Source organism: Trachurus japonicus, chromosome 3 (genome assembly GCF_045865225.1).
Source record: "Trachurus japonicus isolate A0001 chromosome 3, Traja_1.0".
Classification (NCBI taxonomy): Eukaryota; Metazoa; Chordata; class Actinopteri; order Carangiformes; family Carangidae; genus Trachurus; species Trachurus japonicus.
In genome coordinates, this window is record NC_140909.1 from 6,721,902 (window position 1) to 6,742,338 (window position 20,437).

The window sequence follows — 20,437 nt, forward strand, 5'->3', positions numbered from 1 at the left end:
TGTCTGTCTGTCTGTCTGTCTGTCTGTCTGTCTGTCTGTCTGTCTGTCCCTCCATCCCTCCATTCATCCCTTCATTCATCCATTCATACCTCCCCCTCCATCTCTCTCTCTCTCTCTCTCTCTCCCTCCATCCTACGGTGACATCATGCTCCGAGGGGATTACTAACACACACAGGACGAATCACTTCCTGTTGTCAGTGTGATGAACCACTAGTCACAGCTCACGACCAGTTACACACACACACACACACACACACACACACACACACACACACACACACACACACACACACACACACACACACACACACACACACACACACACACACACACACACTGACACACACACACACACACAGGTTCCTAATAAGGAATAAGGAGTGGGCTGGGTTAAGCGTCACTAATGCCGTAGCGCTTCCTGTCCAATAAGCTTGTTTATATAACCCCGGCTCGGCCTCTATCCTCCGCTGCTCTGTCCCTCTGTGTCCCCGTCGTCCCTCCACATCCACATCCACATCCACACCGACCGACCGCCACGCAGACTTTATTTGTTTAAACTCCGCATTACTCACGAGGTTAATGTGCGGCTTGTTTCAGCTCCCACGTTTCCTGTCGAAAACAATTTCACTCTGAGTCGGAACGGGAGTCGGAAATAAATTCGGAGGAAAACGAATTACATCACAGCGAAAAGAAAAGAAAAGAAACAACAACAGACACACACACACAAAAAGAGGAAGTGATGGTGAATCAGCATCAGTGACGGGACGGAAAATATTCCAAGTACGAGAAAAGAAATCAAAGAAACAAGAGAGAGAGAGAGAGAGCGGTCGGTCGGAGAGTTTTGTTTTAAGTTTAGTTTTGTGTTTTCTGCTCTAAGACCAGACGTGATTCACGATGATATTTCACAACCGGCCCAGGAAGTTTCTCTGAACACCAGACTGTGTGTGTGTGTGTGTGTGTGTGTCTATCACAAGACCACGCGTCGTTATTACATTACATTAAGATATTCTTTTTTTTGTTTTTTTACACATTTAAGTTGATTTCACAGGTCAAATGTGAAGAAACTGAAACCAGATGATCACTTGAGTCTGAAAAATGTTGAGTCAGAGTGAAGAGAGAGAAACCTTTAACATTTAATTATTGCCTTTAATAACAGTATTAGTAGAAAATGTACTGTAAATGTTGTAAAAGTAAAGTATATACTGTGTAAAAACTGAACCTGAATGTCACATTGTTATATAAAGTTTAGAGATATTTTACCTCTGTAGTAAAGTTAAAGTTGTCTCTCCGTCACTTTAACTCACTTTATAAAGACGACACTGTATGAATTCAGCCCGAGGACCAAAGTCGCCTCGATAAACTGAGTTCAAGTGATGAACAGTGTGTGTGTGTGTGTGTGTGTGTGTGTGTCAGTTTTCTTTGTGAAGCGTTTAGACTTCACAGTGTTTTTTAAAAACGACGACCTGGAGGAAGTTAAAACTGAAATAAAAAGATCACGTTACTGAGTCGATCAAATGTTTTGAGTTGATCACATCAATTGAATATGTTCATATTTTCTGCGAACAACGAACCGAATGACTCAGTTTACAAATGTTTTAGGTAAGGGCCGTGTGGTGTCTCCATGGAAACAGGTCAGCAGCATCATTAGTGTGTTGCTACGCTACAGACGCTATAGAAACATCTGCTGCTGCTGAGGAGAGTTTGTTTGAGAGTTTCATGAAGCAGTTTCATGAACAAAACAAGTGAAAACTGACGGATAATTGTATTTTATGTAACTACACCTGATTTAATTTACAATAATTCACTGGCATAGATTTGTGTCTGATGATGATGACGACGGAGCTAGAGGAGAATAGAGGACTACTTATTTTGAGAAACAGCAAATTAGTTAATTTTTATCTGTATAAACTGAAGTTTGAACAGTGACATTTATTGTCGGATAAAAGTAGAAGAGTGAAATTAGAACATTTCTCTTTAAACTGTGTTGGAGATCAGAGGTAGAAAGAAGAATCAGATGGAAATATCTGAATATATATATGTATTTAAATATAATAATTTGTTTTTGTTTTTTAATAATCTATGTAAATGTTGTGAAACATCTATGAGAATAAACAGGAAGTAAATCAGGACTGTGAAAGAAGCTGCTGCTCTTTGACTCACGTTTTCTTATGAAGCTGTAAATAAAGACGAGTGTGTAGCGATGTGTGATGTCGTCAGTTAGTGTGATCCTCAGAGCTGAATGGACACACACACACACACACACACACACACACACACACACACACACACACACACACACACACACAGAGAAACTCTCTCTCATACACGTGTCTTTCTAGAGAGATGTGACTAGATGACCTCCTGCTCTGCTCTAAGCTCCTTACCCACACTGCGCTCTGGGAACGGAGCCACGTCGGCTCATCGTCACACTTTACCGCTGCATGTCACACACACACACACACACACACACACACACACAACACACACACACAAACACACACACACACACACAACACACACACACACACACACAGAATAATCCATCCAAAACAAATCATTGATCGCCTGCAAACCCAAACAGATCACATGCATGTTGAACCACATTTTACACACACGACAGCACTTGTCTGGCGTTGTAAGAGCAGATTTATGAGTTACACATAAACAGTATCAGTGTGTGTGTGTGTGTGTGTGTGTGTGTGTGTTGACGTTGTGTACTGACACACATACACACACTGATCGACAGGCAGCAGCAGCAACACGACAACAAAGGTGAGGAAGAAGAAGAAGAGGAGCTCACAGCCTCAGACGATACATATAGATATAGAAATGATGAATGAAAGCAAACTTTGATTTGTTTTCACCTTTAACAGCGTCTTGACTTTTTTCGGTTTGATCAATAATCAGCTGTGAACTCTTTATTCAAATGTAGAAACAGTTTTTGAGTCACTTTAAAGGGATAGTGCAACATTTCGGCAAATTGGCCCATTGCCATAATCCGTATAGTTTTAAGAGTAGGTTTGATACCTTTAATTGTCGGTGCAAGCTGTTTTTAGAACGGCGGAGCAGAGCCGCGACCTGCACATTCACCACGCTATGAGATAATAACACAACGTTACCAGACAGAGTTGTTTTAGAGGGAAATTCATGCAAAACCGCTGATGCGCGTTGCCTTCAGGGACAGTTTTTCATCAATAGTCTCTGCATTTGCCTCTAAAACAACTCTGTCTCGTAACGTTCTGTTATTATCTCATAGCGTGGTGAATGTGCAGCTCACAACTTGTCCACCAGAGCGTTTTGGAGTTGTTGGATTGTGTATTTGATGAGTTTGATGAGGGAAACCAAGAAATCCCATAATGAGCCTCCGTAGCGTAGCTCTGAGCAGCTCACGGCTCTGCTCCGCTGTTCTAAAAACAGCTTGCACCGACAATTAAAGGTAACGAACCTACTGTTATGACTATAGGGATTATGGCAGTGGGCCAATTTGCCAAAATGTTGCACTATCCCTTTAACTCCAAAATGTGCAGAATAAATGAATCCTCTGTTTTTTTCTCTTCACATAAACTCGATTTTCTCTGCATGTGGGTCAGATAAAACCACAGTGTATGGTATTATTACATGTGTGTGTGTGTGTGTGTGTGTGTGTGTGCAGCACTCACCGTGTTGCAAGTTTATGGTTGATGACTCCGCTGTCTGTGATGACTTCACTCAGACGCAGCTCCAGGTGCACTTTCCCCTACATAACACACACACACACACACACACACACACACACACACACACACACACATCAACGCTATTTATGCATCACATATTTTTCCATTGACAGGACACGGAGGCTCCTGGTGTCGTTAAAGAGACCGCCGCCACTGTCCGCCGGTCAAATTCGTTCAGTGTGAATGTGAATTAAAACTTAATCCAGTTTAACATCGACTCTATAAACTGATCTCAGGCCTGTTTGGTTGGTTGGTCGGTTGGTTGGTTGGTGACGGTCCAGCTCTCACCGTGAATAATCACAGTTTTCTGAAAACATTTCTATCCGTCACATGGTTTTCATTTTCTCAGATTTAAGAGCCGCTCAACTTCACGACTCTCCTGTGCTGCTACACACAGATTGAACTGTGCAACAACAACAATTATCATCAACATGAGACTGTGCAACATGCATGAAACTGCGGTTTTCACAATAAAAGCCCCCCACGCCCTCATCAGCTGCCAGAACAAATAAAAATCTAATCCACATACAGGTGCCTCTCAGTGATTTAGAATATCATGGAAAATTTAAATTAATTCAAAAAGTGAAACTAATACATTATATAGATCCATTACACACAGAATGAAACATTGTATATCTTTATTTAGTTAATTTCTTTTAAATTTTAAAGAAAAATTGGGTAACGCTTTACTTTACAGGCCATTAATTACATGATTATGTCAAGAAATAGACAAGAAATAACAATTAATTGCATAGTACTGTAATGTCAAGAAAAAGCCTAGAAATAACGGTCAATTTCATAGTAACATCATGTTTTTCATAAAGGCAAAAGATTGCACATGCTTTTCATGCTTCGAATTTTTGGGGAAAGGCCAGAATTTTCTCAACTGACCATTTTTTATGTGCTATATTTCTACACAATCAATCGTTATTTCTTGGCTATATTTCTCGACATTACTATGAAATTGACCGTTATTTCTAGACATTATGACACACTTTCTTGTTATTTCTTGGCATTATCACGTAATTAGCAGCCTATAAATTAAAGGGTTGCCAAAAATTGTAATGATTATGGCTTCACATTTAATAAAGACCTAGAATTCAGTCTCTGAAAACCAATTAACCAATTTTTAAAAGAAAAAGCATTTTTTATATGGAAATGTTGGCCTTCTGAAAAGTAAGTCCATCTTTATGCACTCAAATACTTGGTATGGACTTTTCCATGATATTCTAATCTATTGAGATGCACCTTTAATACAGTAATATCATGTATCTAATGTGCTGTGTAATGCTGGAAACAGTTTTTTTTCCAACTGCATGAAACACGAGGAAGTATCATCACATCAACCATCCGCCAACAGAGCCAGCGTTTGAAAATCATCACAAGTTGTTTTTCTCCCTGATGAAGTGATTGGATTAATGACATAATGACAGTGCAGTGGTGCAGCTGTGTAGAAGAAAAAAAAAGAAGCAGCTCCATTAATTAACAGCATCAGTATGCAAACACACGGGCGGCTTTGGCCCGACTCGAGCAAAGAGAGACGAGAGAGAGAGAGAGACAAACACACGCACTTACACATGTGCACACAGGTCAAACAATGCGTCCTCTATTGAAAAGAGAAGAGAGACACTCTATCTTCCTACTTCATTTGATCCTTCTCCCTCAGCTTCTCTCTCTTTTCTGTCATTCTCTCACACATCCTTCCTCTCCCCGGCTCCTCGGATGAATGTGTCTCTGTTTCAGATCCCTGCTCCAGGGCTACACACACCCATCTGTCTGCAGATGTTACTGTTCACTGTTCACTCTGTCTCGCACTCTCTCTCTCTCTCTCTGTGTGTGTGTGTGTGTGTGTGGTGCTATGTGCTGGGTGTACTGTGTGCCTTCCTATCTGTGCGTGCATGCATGTGGGTGAGAGTCGAGGCTGCTGAATAGTGAATAGTAGAAAACACTGCGTTAAATAAGAATGTAGGACAAGTGCAAAAAAAAAGAAAGAAAAAAGAAAGAAAAAGGAAAAGAGAAATTTAAGCAGATTACTGGTTGGATTTCAGAAACAACGGATTAATCATTGAGATCATTAATGTAACAACATTTTTTTTAATTCTGCAGCTCAGAATAATACACTTCCCTTTCGTAAAATGGGTCAAACAGACTAATTTATGCACAATTACATTCAGTTTTAATCGCCTCAGTGGCTGCACGCAAGATGAAACGGCACGGAAATCTGAATAAATTCACTTTAAAACCGTCTTTATGTGACTGTTTTATCTTAAATCTTAAATCATTTAGACGTTTCACGGTTTGTAATTGTAACAGAGAGAGAACAGCTCCTGTCGTTAACGCAGCGCCCCCTGCTGGTCTGTGGTCTGCTGTTATTTTTATTTTACACTATAAAACTCTCACTCATCGCTTTTTGTCAACACGTCTCACACCAACATCAACACCTCTGGCGGAAATCCTGGACTGGATTTTACTGGTTAATGAAAGCTCAGAGAAAAGACAGGATGAAGACTGGAGACACTGAACTCAACATCTTGTTGGAGCTCAACTTACGACTTATTATTAACAAAAATACTGAAAAAAAAGAAAATAATTAAACTCCACAACTGTAGGGGGAGCCAGAGAGCAAAAAGAAAACAAAAAACCTAACAATTTTTCTTCAGTAAGGTTTTAAAGGCGTCCATAGTCCTATACAACGACTAAAAAGTCCAGTAAAAGGCAAATGAATACATTTTCTAGCTCAGTGTAAAAATAAAAGCTGTTGTTAAAGCAGAAGTAAGCGATCCGGTGGTTTTGTCTAACTTCCTGTCAGCCGATGGAGTTAGCAGTCCCCGCCCTCGTCCCTACGTCACCACATTCACGCGCATCCCTTGGCTGCACACACAGAGAGGACTGCCCCTTTATGCCGTTCTCTCTCCTCATTGGATAAAGGTTGTAGGATACAAGGAAAGTTTTCTCCTGGGCTCAGAGCAGAGCAGAGTGACTGACAGACCCGTGTTTCAGACCAAACACTCTATAGAAGTGATTGCTGTCGGAAGATATAACTATTTAAGACTTATATTAACACAAATATATTCCGCGTACTTCTGCTTTAAGTGGATTCAGGTGCAGCTCTGAGCTCAGGTAAAAACAATGAGACTGAAAAATCAACATCAGAGGTTTGAAGAGATGATTTCAGTCCGGACGGGCCAGAATATTCACAAAAAAAACCAACAGGAGTGTTTTATTTAGAAAACGTGATATAAGCTGGGTCCGTTCATACGTTTTCAGTCAGTGATCGGATTGTAATCAGATCAGTACTTGAGGACTTGAGGAAATACTTCTACTACTTATTTTCTTTCTTAATTTAAATTTAAATATGAGATCGGATCTCGATATGGACACTGGAGAGAGACAGACAGGTAACTGACTGTGACTCTGCCGGTCTCAGGTGTTTCAGCTTCACACCTGTTTGCTCACATGAATCTGCAGAGGAGTCGTACAGTAGGAGGAAGTGACTAATTGAGCCAATTAAAAGGTCTGGATTTCACCACCACTCACTCAGGTAAAACAAAGGCCTGTGTGTGTGTGTGTGTGTGTGTGTGTGTGTGTGTGTGTGTGTGTGTGTGTGTGTGTGTTTTGTCTCTGTACTGACCTGCACCTCTGAATCAGCGCTGACAGGCTGCAGCTGGAACCAGGTGTCTTTGCCGTGATACTTCTGCAGATCTTCTTTCTTCACTGCAACTTTACCTGTATGCACACACACACACACACACACAAACACACACATTAACACACACATCATCAACACACACATCAACACACACATCATCAACACACTGAGTCAAACACATTGAGTCATTGCTGAGTTTTCAACAAAGTGTTCAGATGCCAGCTTCAACAAACACTCACACAGGCTGGCAGGTCTGCTCTTGTACTGTAAATCCACACACACACATACACACACACACACACACACACACACACACACACACACACACACACACACACTAGTTTTCTCTTTTTAATGCTTGTCAGGTGAATGCAGTGTCAGTGACCTGGAAACGACCCCGTCATGTCTGAAACTAACAGGTTACACCCATACACACACACACATGCTACATAAACACACGTAAACAGAAGCCGTTTAAAATGCAAATCCCACCCAGAAGGAGATTTTTCAGCTTGCGGTTGGTCTCACACACACACACACACACACACACACACACACACACACACACACACACACAAACATTCAACTGTCACACACCCGTATCAAGAGAACGAGCTGATCAATAACTCTCTCTTTCACCTATTGAACAAAAAGCTTCAGTGTTAAAGACTCGAAACAGGAGAAAAGTGTTGATGTTAAACAGTTCACTAATGACAATCTTCATTTTGCTTAATCAATTAAAACCCAGATGTGTGTGGGTATATATATATATATATATAAGTATTGATCCCATTCCAGATGTTAGAGCTTTGTGTTAAACTTATTAACACAGAGTTGTTTATTTTTAAGTTTCCAGCTGTGACAGAACAACGTTGTCGTCTTTTCCTCTGGACTCCTGTTGAACCTGAGTCTCAGTTTCATCGACTTTTTGCTCCAGTTTTGGTCTCAACCAACGTCTGAGCGACAAACCTACTTCTTTAACTGATAAATGATTCACTCTGACTGTGATCATCTGATGAACTGTGTTCGGACAAAGAGAGAAAGAACCAGAAAATAAAATCTACAGAACTAATGTGTAATGGTTTTTTGTTTTTCCACTGTAAAGCGACCAGCATTTTTTTTTAAAGGAACTATATAAATTGAAGTTATTATCAATGAGATAAAACTGACTAAAAAGTTAAATAGTGGTAATATTCATCCATACATTAGCGCCGTAAGCAGAAACACACAATATGACTTCACTGCTTTTGATGGAATAATTTCAGAGCTGCCATGAAAATTATTCTCAGTTTTACTTCATTTGTTGATTTTTCTTGATCGTTAAGTTTATAAAATGTCTCATATATCTAAATGTGTCCGTAACATTTCACCAAAGCTCAAAGTTTCTCAGTTACAGTGATTTTTTAAGACAAAAAAAAGGCAAATTCTCACATTTCATAAACTTGAGCCCACATTTTTTTTTAAATTGTAAGATTTAAGCAGAGATTTAAAATCAAACTGCCTCTTATTTAAGCCTGTGTGTCTATTGTTTGGTTTAATAACAGGATCTATCTGAAAAGACGTTACATGCTCCACAGAGTCGACTGTTGCAGTAAAAGTCTTCCGGCTCTAGTTGCTGTAAAACCTCAGCGGAGCCTGAACGGACAGACAGAGTCTCTGTGTCCCAGTGAGTCGCAGGTGTGAAAACAGGAGTTTCACAGCAGCCGAGCCGTTTACTCACCGATGCTCGAGTCCCTCCTGAACACGTCCCTGTCGAAGATGTAGAAGGAAAGATGTCTGAAGCTCCGAGGGATCTCACAGTAGAAATCTTCCCCGTAGAACGGACTGAAGGAGAGAAAGGAGAGGCCGAGATTAGAGACCGATCGTATCCAACGGAGCGAAACAGCTTGTGTCAAGAAATAATAAAATCTCTGTAACTTCTGTAAGTTCTGTACAAACTGTCGAGTAAAAGACTTTTACGGCAGAAATAAGATGTGAAATCTGGAGCCAATTTAATTTATACGGTATGACCCCAAAAAAAAATCACAATTTTCTGCACAATTAAGATTTTAGTATCTAAAACTGATGACCAATTATTATGAGAAAAGATTTCATAATAAGATTCCCCCTCCTGTTATATGATGGTCTTATTAACATTGTGAGTTTATATAAGTTTTTGATCTAGACAATAGACATCTTTGTTTCTGCATTAGTTAGTGTGATTTGTCTTTGTACGTCTTATCAATTTTCAGGGTGTTCTTGTGACTGATACAAAGTTTTATTACCAATACTCGGTCTTTCTTCTCTTCTTTTGACAACAAATAACGTGATGTGTCATAAAATCCCACCCATTAGACAATCTATAGAGAAGTTTATAACAGTTTTAGACTTTTAGACTGGGTCTTCACACACTAAACTCTCCACTATCATTGTCCCGATTAATCAACTCTGCAGATATATATAAAAAATAAAAAAAACCCACATCAAACTCAACAGCTCGTTCTCCTCCTACAAACAGTCGTTTCTATTTGTGTCCAAACAGAAACAATGACCATAGAAATCAGGGCAATGAGAATCTCATGAGCCGCGGCCTCAGGCTGTTGCTGCTGCTGCTGCTGCTGCTGCTGCTGCTGCTGCTGCTGACAATGACCGACTTCTTCTGTTACTCAGGAGACGTGACGACAGACTGACGGACAGACAGACAGAGAGACAGATAGACGGAGGCTCGACTGCATCTACAAACAATCCCACGGGTTACAGGATCGTGTAGCTCGACTCTGAACTGACAGGAAAACATAAAACAACTAGGAAAGGATTGAACAAACAGAAAAATATATAGATCTAATGGGAGAACATAAGCCAAGTGATATATATATATATTTTTTTTCTTAATGTTTTCTTAAATCTGTCTTTTAAAGCAGAAGTAAGTGGTCCGGTCGTTTTCGCTAATGCTGCGTTCCAGGCAGGCTTTTGAAATCGTAAATTACAGCTTCAAGTCACAACTTACGACTTTGTAGCGTTCCAGGCAACCCACTCGTGTTTTTCCGACCTGTTTTACCGGTGAAAGTCACTATAACGGCCACTCGTAACTTCTGACCCGTGAACTCGTACCAGATCGAACTGGTACCACTTCACGGTCGGAAAAATACGAGTTTCCTTGAACGCACCATAACAGTCCTCGTCCCTACGTCGCCACATTCACGGCGTTCCTTGGCTGCACACACAGCCCTGCATGCCGTTCTCTCTCCTCATTGGATAAAAACTGTAGGATACGATAAATGTTTTCTCCTGGGCTCAGAGCAGAGCAGAGTGACTGACAGACCCGTGTTTCAGACCAAACACTCTATGTAAGTGATTGCTGTCGGAAGATATAACTATTTAAGACTTATATTAACACAAATATATCACTTACTTCTGCTTTAATGTGGTGCAGGACATGTATCCATGTATTCAGCTTTACTCTACTGTGCTAGAGTTGTGTTTAACTTTTCTTTCCATGATACTTTAGAAAAAGTTAAAAAGCGATGTCCCTATATGTCTTGTGTCATTTTTCTTCACTGTCTTCCAAACTTTATCATAAGATTCATGGATAAAATAAAGAAAAAAACATCACAGGATCACCGACAAGAGACACAAAACTTTTGTTGAGGTTGTTTTGCATCAACATCCTAAAACATGTGAAACACATTCCACCGTCACATCAACAGGAATAAAAATGCTTAAAAAAAAAGTGCTGAGCGCTGAAGTCCCTCTGTGTTTCGTCTCAGTCTCATTGATAAAAAAAACAGCTTTTTTGTGTCTTCAGACTTTGCAGGTGAACGACAAACTGTCTGGTTTCATTTAGAAATGTTGATCGACTGGAGAAGAATAATGTCGGTGTTGTGGTTTCACCTCATTTCTACAGGTTTTATATCAGCACAACACAGTAGGAAAACAAAGTGTGACATTATTCAAGGATTTTCAACCTTTTTCTACTTATTTCTATTTACTTTATTGACATTTTCTAAGAGTTTACTTCTACTTTACTCCTCCAGTCCAGTGTATGTTTGTCCCAAGTATTTGAACCAGACTGTATTTGGAAGATCATTAATTGTTAAACACTGACAGCTGCTCTGTATGGTTTTCTGTTCTTTTTTACCTCTTTGATTTGGCGTTTTATTATTTTTTTTGCTTTTACACCATGTCAGCTTTTGGTTTTTATTTGACCGTCATAATTTCACATTTCTGTCTCTGCGCCCTGGGGGGACGAAGGTGAAAGGAATGCGTCGTCGTACCACAGTGACTTCTCCACGATCTTGGTCCTGAACACCTCCTCTTGGTCCAGGTTGACGGTGCAGTAGCAGTCCCTCATCCTGTTGGGCCCCGGGTACGGAGGGATGTTTTTGGCTTCTCCTGCACCGAGGAAAGAGAGAAGGAGAAGTTTTTATTATTATTATCATTATTATCATTATTATTATTATTATTATTAAAGCAGAAGTAAGCGATCCGGTGGTTTTGGCTAACTTCTTGTCAGCCGATAGAGTTAGCAGTCCCCGCCCTCGTCATGGATCTATTGGTCCTCGTCCCTACGTCACCACATTCACGTGCATCCCTTGGCTGCACACACAGAGAGGACTGCCCCTTTATGCCGTTCTCTCTCCTCATTGGATAAAGGTTGTAGGACACGAGGAAAGTTTTCTCCTGGGCTCAGAGCAGAGCAGAGTGACTGACAGACCCGTGTTTCAGACCAAACACTCTATATAAGTGATTGCTGTCGGAAGATACAACTATTTAAGACTTATATTAACACAAATATTCCGCTTACTTCTGCTTTAATATTATTATTATTCACGGACACTGTCGTCATCAGCAAAAACAACAAAAACAACAAAACTCAGGAAAATTGAAAGCAGGCAAAAAAAAAAAAAAGATTAAAGACCCCCTAAACCAAAAAAATGACTTTTTGAAATTATTAAAATGTCAATGTAGCGTTTGGGTTCTGCTACAAGACATTTCAGCAGCAAAGTCGCTAACGCAGCCACACCTGAGCATTTTACAGTAGATTTGAAAATGCAGTTTCAAAGCCAGAGTCTGAAAAAGTTGGATTCAGTTTTTCAGCAAACAGTCAGGATTAATAATACGTCATAATAATCCCTATAGCAACCAATCCCGTTGAAATTGTTTTGCATCTCATTTGTTGTTCACTGTGATGTGATCTACTTACACAGCCAGATGTTCAAACATGTTATCATTAGTTGCTCCGGTGCAAAAAACCTCGTGTTTTGACTTCGCTCCTCCGTTAACGCGAGTCATGATGCATTTGCATACTCATGAATATTCATAGAATCTGGATTTTTCAATGAGGGAGGAATAGTAGACGTGTTTTCAGCCTCTTTGGGAGTTTTTTTTAAACAACTTTTTTGTGGGAAAGCAATTTTAATCAAAAAATAGTCATAGCAGAGCATTTTCACAAATTTTAAAATGCCTCTTTAGGGGGACTTTAAAAAAAATAAAGGCTTATGTAAGTTCACACCTGTTTTAGCTTTGAATGTATGGGTGGATGAGGTGTGTGTGCATGTGTGTGTGTGTGTGTGTGTGTGTGTGTGTGTGTGTGTGTGTGTGTGTGTATAATTCTTCAACACACACTTTCATTGTCATTACATCACCAAATCCCACAGTGAACAGAATGAGCTTAACTGAGAGAGTCCAGCTCACACACACCAACATCACAAAAGTCACAATTTATCAAACTGCACAGTGAGTGACGACTGTTTTATGTGTGTGTATGCATGTGTGTGTCTGTGTCCATGTGTGTGTGTGTGTCCATGTGTGTGTCCGTGTGTGTGTGTGTGTCCGTGTTGTCAGATGTGTGAATGAAAGAATCTGCGTGGGACATTTCCTCCTGACTCCTGCTGCTGAAGCTCAAATCTGTTCATCGCACATGTGTGACAGATAACACTCCCTTTCACAAGAATGTGGTCCAACCACCCACTGAGACACACACACACACACACACACACACACACACACACACAAACCACAAAGGTTGTGCACTGCTCCAGTCCCGGAGGAGCAATATATTCCCCCTTTATGAAGCTGTGGATGCACATTAGTCGGTGTTTGTCAGGACTCTGCCGGTTGCTGTTGTGTGTCTCGTTGCCCTCGGGACTCGCTGCTCTACAGTTACACATGTGTGTTAACGCAACACGGTCATTGTTTGCTCCAATGACGCTCCATTATCTGCACGGAAATCTGATGCTGCCATTCATTCATTCAGCCGACTGAGCCGAGCTACGGTGAATTCAACGCTGACTTTAAAAAAACACACACACACAAAAAAACGAGTGGCTTCTCTCTCTGTGTTTTTTTGTTGTTGTTTTTTTAGCACTGCCGTCTGCAAACTCTGACGCTTTCTCTTTAAAATCTGATTATCTACGACTGCATCTCTCTCCACATTTTCAGTTTCAACCCCCCATGAGATTAAAAACAAAGCAAAAAACGTCTGATCTGCTTTTCACGATTCCTTCTCGATTGGTTGGTTTCATTTTCGGGATTTCAAAAGGCCTGTGACGTGTGTTTCACAAGAATTAGAGCAAGACTCAGAAATATACTGTTTGTTTTTTTTTTTGTTTCACTTTCATTTCCATTTCATCATTTCATAACCTCCACTTTAAAAAAAAAAACCCCTCTGTTATAAAGTTTAAATCATTGGAAATAGACTTTTTTTAAAAAACAAGGAACAAGTTTCTGCAGCTGCACCAAGAAACACAACGCTACGACACTGTGATACAAGCTGCAGTGTTTTACACCCTGGAGGAGGGGAAGCTGACATCTGACACTGGATAACAGGCTGTAAAAAAAAAAAAAAAAACAGAAACAGATCCAAGAAGTCATTTTACATCTGCACCTGAACGCAGCACGGCCATTATTAGACCTTTGAGTTATTCTGTTATGTCGAACAATCAACTCAATTCTTTGCATCAGTTTGATACTTGAGCAGGAAGAGTTGTTGTTGTTGTTGTTGTTGTTGTAATGATGAGAACGGATCACATGAGTCATGCAAAAATGACACTGCTGAGATAAAAAACCTGTGTGTTTTCTTTAAACTCAGACATTTAATAGTTCATAATCTAGAAATAAACAAGTTAGTCGTTGTTTCTGTTGCAGCCGGAGGAGAGAAAATCACAGTGAACAACATGAGCAGCACTGTAGTTTATTTTTAGTAAAAAACTTCCTGCCATAAATACTTACTGCTGTCCTAAATGTGTCTTAATCCGCGACTGAAAATAGTCCCTGACAAATGCACCGTTCCCACAGTTGTTTTAGGAAATTACCTAAAAGGAGCCTTTAAACAGCTCAGAAATTCATTTAGCTTTTCTTTTTTTTTTTTACATAGGTGCAGGTGTTTGGATAAATGTATGTGATCACAGGTTGAACTTCTTCACATGCATTATTCATTCATGTATGTATTTTTTCTTTTTTTCCTATATTCACTGTATAATCACTGACTTTTTTTCTACTTATTTTTCATTATCGTTTAATTATTCCTTATTTTCTTGTCTTTACTTGTTGTAACAGATTTGGTTTTTGAATATGTTCTTCATAGGCGAGGTTTTCATATAAGCCCTTTTGAGTTTCCTTCCTCCCATTCACACATCCCAATCATAATGATTGTTCATACGATTTTAAATGATATGTTCGTGCAAAATAAAAATAAAAAATAAAATAAAAAAATGTTGTTGTTGTCAGACTTGGTCACAGATTCAGAGTTAGACCTGAGAGTTAAATGATAATCATGTAAGTCTGCAGATAAGGACGATCCTTCCTGGAAGACATTCATAATGACGCTCACGTGAAAAGAGACAGAAATAGTCGAGGCAAAAAAAAAAAAAAGACGTGAAGTTGAGGAAGCCGCACAACCGCTGTGGTGTTTTCTCACCTGGACAGAACCGACCAATCACAGCGCGAGGTGTGTGTGTGTGTATGTTTCTAAAGCTGCTCAATCCTCCAGCAAACACTTAAAATACAGTCAACAAACAGGTTAAACATGGTTGATTTTGGTCTTTTAATGCAACTTATTGATGATAATGAAGTAAAATCACTTGTTGTTCTGGTCTTTTAAAAGATCTACTGTTGTTTCTAAAAAAAAAAAGTCTCTGAAAAACAGATTATTTAAAGCTGCACAGTTACACTACGACACTCATTCACAAATCCAGACTACACCTGAGCTGTGAAACTCTCTCTTACACACACACACACACACACACACATAGACTTACACACACACACACACACACACACACACTTGAGCTTCTATTAGTTTACACTAGTGTGTGTTTATGTGCTGAGCTCTGACGTCAGTCTCTCTTATCTCCGTCTTTATCCCTCCACCTCCTCCCGTCATTAGATCTCCCTCCTCCTGTCTCTCTCGTTCTCTCTCCAACATTTATTTCATCTCGCTGCCGTAATAATCTCCTCCTCATTCACCCCCGTCCACGCGCTCCAGAACCCCCCCCCCCCCCAAATCTCTGTTTTCCTCCCTCTCCCTCTCTCTCTCTCCCTCTCCCTCTCTCTCTCTCTCTCTCATTCATGACCTGTGAAGCCTCCTGATTGGATTGCACCATCCAGGTCATCCCAGTAACCAAAACACCCCGGGATTACCACGGCTTTCTCAGCTCTGTGTGTGTGTGTGTGTGTGTGTGTGTGTGTGTGTGTGTGTGTGTGTGTGTGTTTAATGACTCATCGTGTAACGTAAAAACAAATCTCTTTGCCAAAAACTGGAGAAGCTACTGGAGAGAGAGAAAAACATCGACAAAAAAGGATACGACCGCATCTATATAATTCACATAGAGTAAATACTTTAAGACGTCCATATAAATCTCTCTCTCTCTCTCACATACACACACACACACACACACACACACACACACACACACTGTTTGCACATGTTTTACTCCAAATACTGGACTTTTCTCTCGGCTGATGACAGCGTTTCTGTTATTGTTTTTTTTTCAGGGTAGGCTAATACGAAAATCGAGCAGCAGAGACTTGAAACTTGTCAGAGATTCGTCATAATAAAGTGTTGAAAGTTGTTTCTGATTGTTGTGTTGTTGGATTTGTGTGTCCTCAGTCCAAAGACTTGATGCTGACTGGTTTATAACTGGTGACTGTAAAGCTCACAGGTGACCGATGACCCTCACTTCCTGTACGACCTTATAAGGAAAAGCTGTGAAGCTCATGGATGGATGACAGTAATGGTCAGTTTTATCGTATGACAGTGTTGCTGACTGTATTGTTATCAGCCCAAATAACAGATAAGGAATTTAAAAAAAACAAACTCGTGAGAAAACTTAAAAATAAATGTCTCAGTTGATTGTGAACTGAAAACGACTCAAGACTGGACGTCGACTGAACGTGGATTTTCAAAGGCCGATATACAGTAATAATAACAATAGTCTGGAGCAGGAAAAAGCCGACAGATGAGTTTATTGGCCGATACAAAATAATTTGCATAGAAGGAGTCAAAAGGCCAGACAGCTCAGTCAGAGTCAGACAGTGATGCAACACATTTTAATCACAACCACCTCTTTTTTGTCCCTAACTGCCCCCCGTAGAAAAGTCCAGTTTAAACATAAACTACTCAGTGATGTTACCCTGTTAATCTTCAGTGTGGAGATCTGGTGCAATAATAAGAAGAAGCTGATATTTCTGTCAGTAACTTAAAGGGATACTTCCCCCAAAATCGATAATTCACCAATTTTCTACTCACCGTCATACCAAGGAAGGGTTTGGAGAACTTTCTGAGTCATCAAAACACTTTTGTAGTTCCAGGGGGGGTCCGGCTGGCAACGGGTTTTCATATAATGGCGGTGGATAGAGTTCACTTTTGAATGGTCCAAAACACACACTATGAAACATCCAGATACCTCCATACTGCTCGTCTGTACTGACCCAAGTGTCCTGAAGAATCTCCATTTTTATCCTTGTTGTAGCAGTAGCTCCCAGTGGCTGTGTTGATGTTTGTGCGCATGTGCGAGATTTGCTGCGAGATCGTCGTTGTAAACCATTGGATGTTTGATGTAAACACGGAAGAACATCTCGCAGCAAATCTCACGCATCTTGTGCAGCCACTAGGAGCTACTGCTACAACAAGCGCTTTGAGATTTGTTCTTCAGTTGAAAAGCGCTCTATAAATACAATTTATTATTATTATTCAAGGCTAAAAACAGAGATCTAATTATTTTTTTCCGAACCACTTTTCCATGTGGCGGCTTCAGGACACTTGGGTCAGTAGGACGAGCAGTATGGAGGTATCTGGATGTTTCATAGTGTGTGTTTTGGACCATTCAAAAGTGAACTCTATCCACCGCCATTATATGAAAACCCGTTGCCAGCCGGACCCCCCCCGGAACTCCAAAAGCATTTGGTAGCTCCAAAAGTTCTCCAAACCCTTCCTTGGCATGACGGTGAGTAGACAATTGGTCAAAGTATCCCTTTAAGTTTATAAAAATGTCCTATTAGTGTAGATGAATCTGTCAAACTGATCGATCAGTCGACCTCTGATCCAAACGATGTGGTGTTTGTGCTCCTCAGAGTTTTGCTCTCCTACAGCTCCAACACATTTCTGCATCTTTTATCATGGACATTGCGACGTCAGAGCTGCGATAAAAGACCTGTTATACAGCAGCGTTGGAGTATTGATTTAGGAAAATTAGGTTCATGATGTAAACTATCGTGTCTATAATCAAGTAGGAACAGAAACGTCGGCTCGTCGTCACATGAGTTTTTCTAAACGTGCAGTGGAAACATGTTTTGTGTGACGGTCGCGCTCCGTGTGGACGAGGTCGTGGGGGGGGTTGGACGCCGGTGATCGAACAAACGTCACGAACTGTTGCAGCAGACGAGACACCCGAGGGTTCACATGAGTCCAGCTAGAAAACAGTCACTGTAAGTTGGCGACATGAATGATGCAGCTTCCTGTCGTCTCGTAGGAACGGACGAGCTGATAAGAAGCAGCAACTGGAGAGTTTGTCAGTTTGAGGGAAGTTGAGGAGGGCGGAGAAACTTTTCTGTTTTCTGATGGAGAGAATAAAAGAGAGAGAGTTAGAGAAGGACCGGCCTCTCCTCTCACCTGTCATCTAACACTTTAAAGACTTTATTATAAAACCACAGTGTGTAATCTGCTGCTCCTTCTCTCCATGAGCTGCTGCTGTTCTGTTTTTCCTTTTAGTTTCTTCCTCGTCATCCACACACTCCTTATCCTGCGCCCTTGTTTTCATTTTCTTTCTCAAAATCAGCTTTAACCCATTTTCACTTTCCTCTATCTCTGCTCGCTTCCTCTTGTTTCATCTCTCCGTCGTCTGCTCTCTCCAGAGGAGGAGTGTGTTTTCTCTCCTCAACATTCAAAAACAAGCAGCAGAATAAGAAAAAACAACAGCGGCGGCGGCGGCGGCGGCAGCTTTCTCTTTTCATCAGGCATCACTGCAGCTGCCCTTGGAGAATATCTTGCCCTAGTATCTGTGCAAAACAACGACACTGTTGGCACGTGTGTGTGGCATGCACGCAGGGAGGAAAGAGGGAAAAAAAGGACATAAAAACAACAACACGGGGGCGGTGTGAGCAGGATTGTGGAGAAATAATGATGACAAGAACACCCCGAAGAGGGCGAGAGCGAACGAACGGGAGCAGATCGACACATCAAAAAATAAAATAGAAATAAAGGTTGACTCCCTGCAGAGGAGAGAGGGAAGAGAGGAGAGGAGAGGAGAGGGAGGAGAGAAAACTGCAGAAATGAGGAAGCACGAGTCATTCAAACAGCGTAATGGACGCGGTGGTGAACGTGGAGCTTTGTTTCTCCTCCTCCTCCTCCTCCTCCATCGGCTGGTTTCAGATCAGACGACCACACTCCGCTCATAATCTGCCCCGACACAAACACAAACACATCCGAGGATTCACGGGGCCGTAGAAATGAAAAGAGAAAAAAAAAACCCCAAAAAACGCTCTGAGTGGCTAAACACTCGACTAAGCGAGGCCTGTGAAAGACAGAGGAGAGGAAGGAATACAAGGAGAGAGAGAGAGAGAGAGGGAGAGAGGGAGAGAGACGTCAGCCAGATAGAGGAGTGGAGAGCGGTTAGCTTTGGAGAAAGCTACAACAGGAAATGAGATGAGGAGAAAGGAATTTTGACTGGATCCAAGATGTAGTTTAAAAGCAGCGAACAACCCAGTTACCCCTGAGAGTGTGTGTGTGTGTGTGTGTGTGTGTGTGTGTGTGTGTGTGTGGCACAGAGAGAGAGAGAGACATGATGAGAAAGAAAAGAAGGAGTGAAACTTGTAAAGTACAAATCTACAGCCTCAGCGTTAATGTCTCTAATGTTTTGACGTCGACAGTCGATTCAATCAAGAACTGAAACAGAACTGTGAAGTCATTACTGTTTCCCAATATAGACACACACACACACAAAGAGACACACACACACACACACACACACTAAGATGTTTCTTTCGCATTTAAACGAAAGAAAAATGTTATTATCTGATCTCAGCTCACACACGCACACTCTCCTCCTGTCTGTGACACACTCTTTCTTGTGAAACACAGATTGCAACAACAAGAACGGATAAAAACTTGGTGCAACACACAATGTGATAGGTGATCAGTCATTATTCCTATGGGCCGGGGTCCTACACTTCCCATGATGCAACTCAACTGGACGGCTTCTTTTGTCAGATTCAATACTTTAACACTGACTCAAACCTAAAAAAAACAAAAAAAACAGCTCCTGACCCTGAATAAACTGTTCAAACAAAGATAATTAGGATTTGATGTTTTGGTCGAATTTCAAAATAAAAGTCTTGGACAAAGTTGTTTTATATCAAACGGTTTCAAACAGTTCAGCCAGACAAGATAAAAGAAAACAAAAGCCAATTAATGATTTTGCACCTTTGTGATTGACATCGATAGGTGAAACCACGACAGAAACCTTTAACCGCTCATCTTGAAACCCCACCGCCACTCGACAAGAAACCTCTGAAACCTTTAATGTCACGTCTGACACTTCTCCGCTTCACCCGCATCTCTACACCTCCAGAGAAAGAAAACGCTGCTGCTGCTGCT

General features: G+C 40.8%; 1 protein-coding gene across 4 annotated transcripts in view; it reads right to left on the reverse strand.

The window, feature by feature from the left end:
- rasa3 (RAS p21 protein activator 3) overlaps positions 1-20,437 on the reverse strand; it is a 62,268-nt gene that overhangs the window by 31,182 nt on the left and 10,649 nt on the right. For all 4 annotated transcript variants that reach the window (XM_085806081.1, XM_085806060.1, XM_085806070.1 and 1 more), the window contains exons 2-5: positions 11,619-11,736; positions 9,086-9,189; positions 7,348-7,442; positions 3,660-3,736 (exon numbers count right to left, since the gene is read on the reverse strand). In XM_085806081.1, the coding sequence (XP_085662207.1) occupies positions 3,660-3,736; positions 7,348-7,442; positions 9,086-9,189; positions 11,619-11,736 (394 nt within the window). The remainder of the gene's footprint in view (positions 1-3,659; positions 3,737-7,347; positions 7,443-9,085; positions 9,190-11,618; positions 11,737-20,437) is intronic.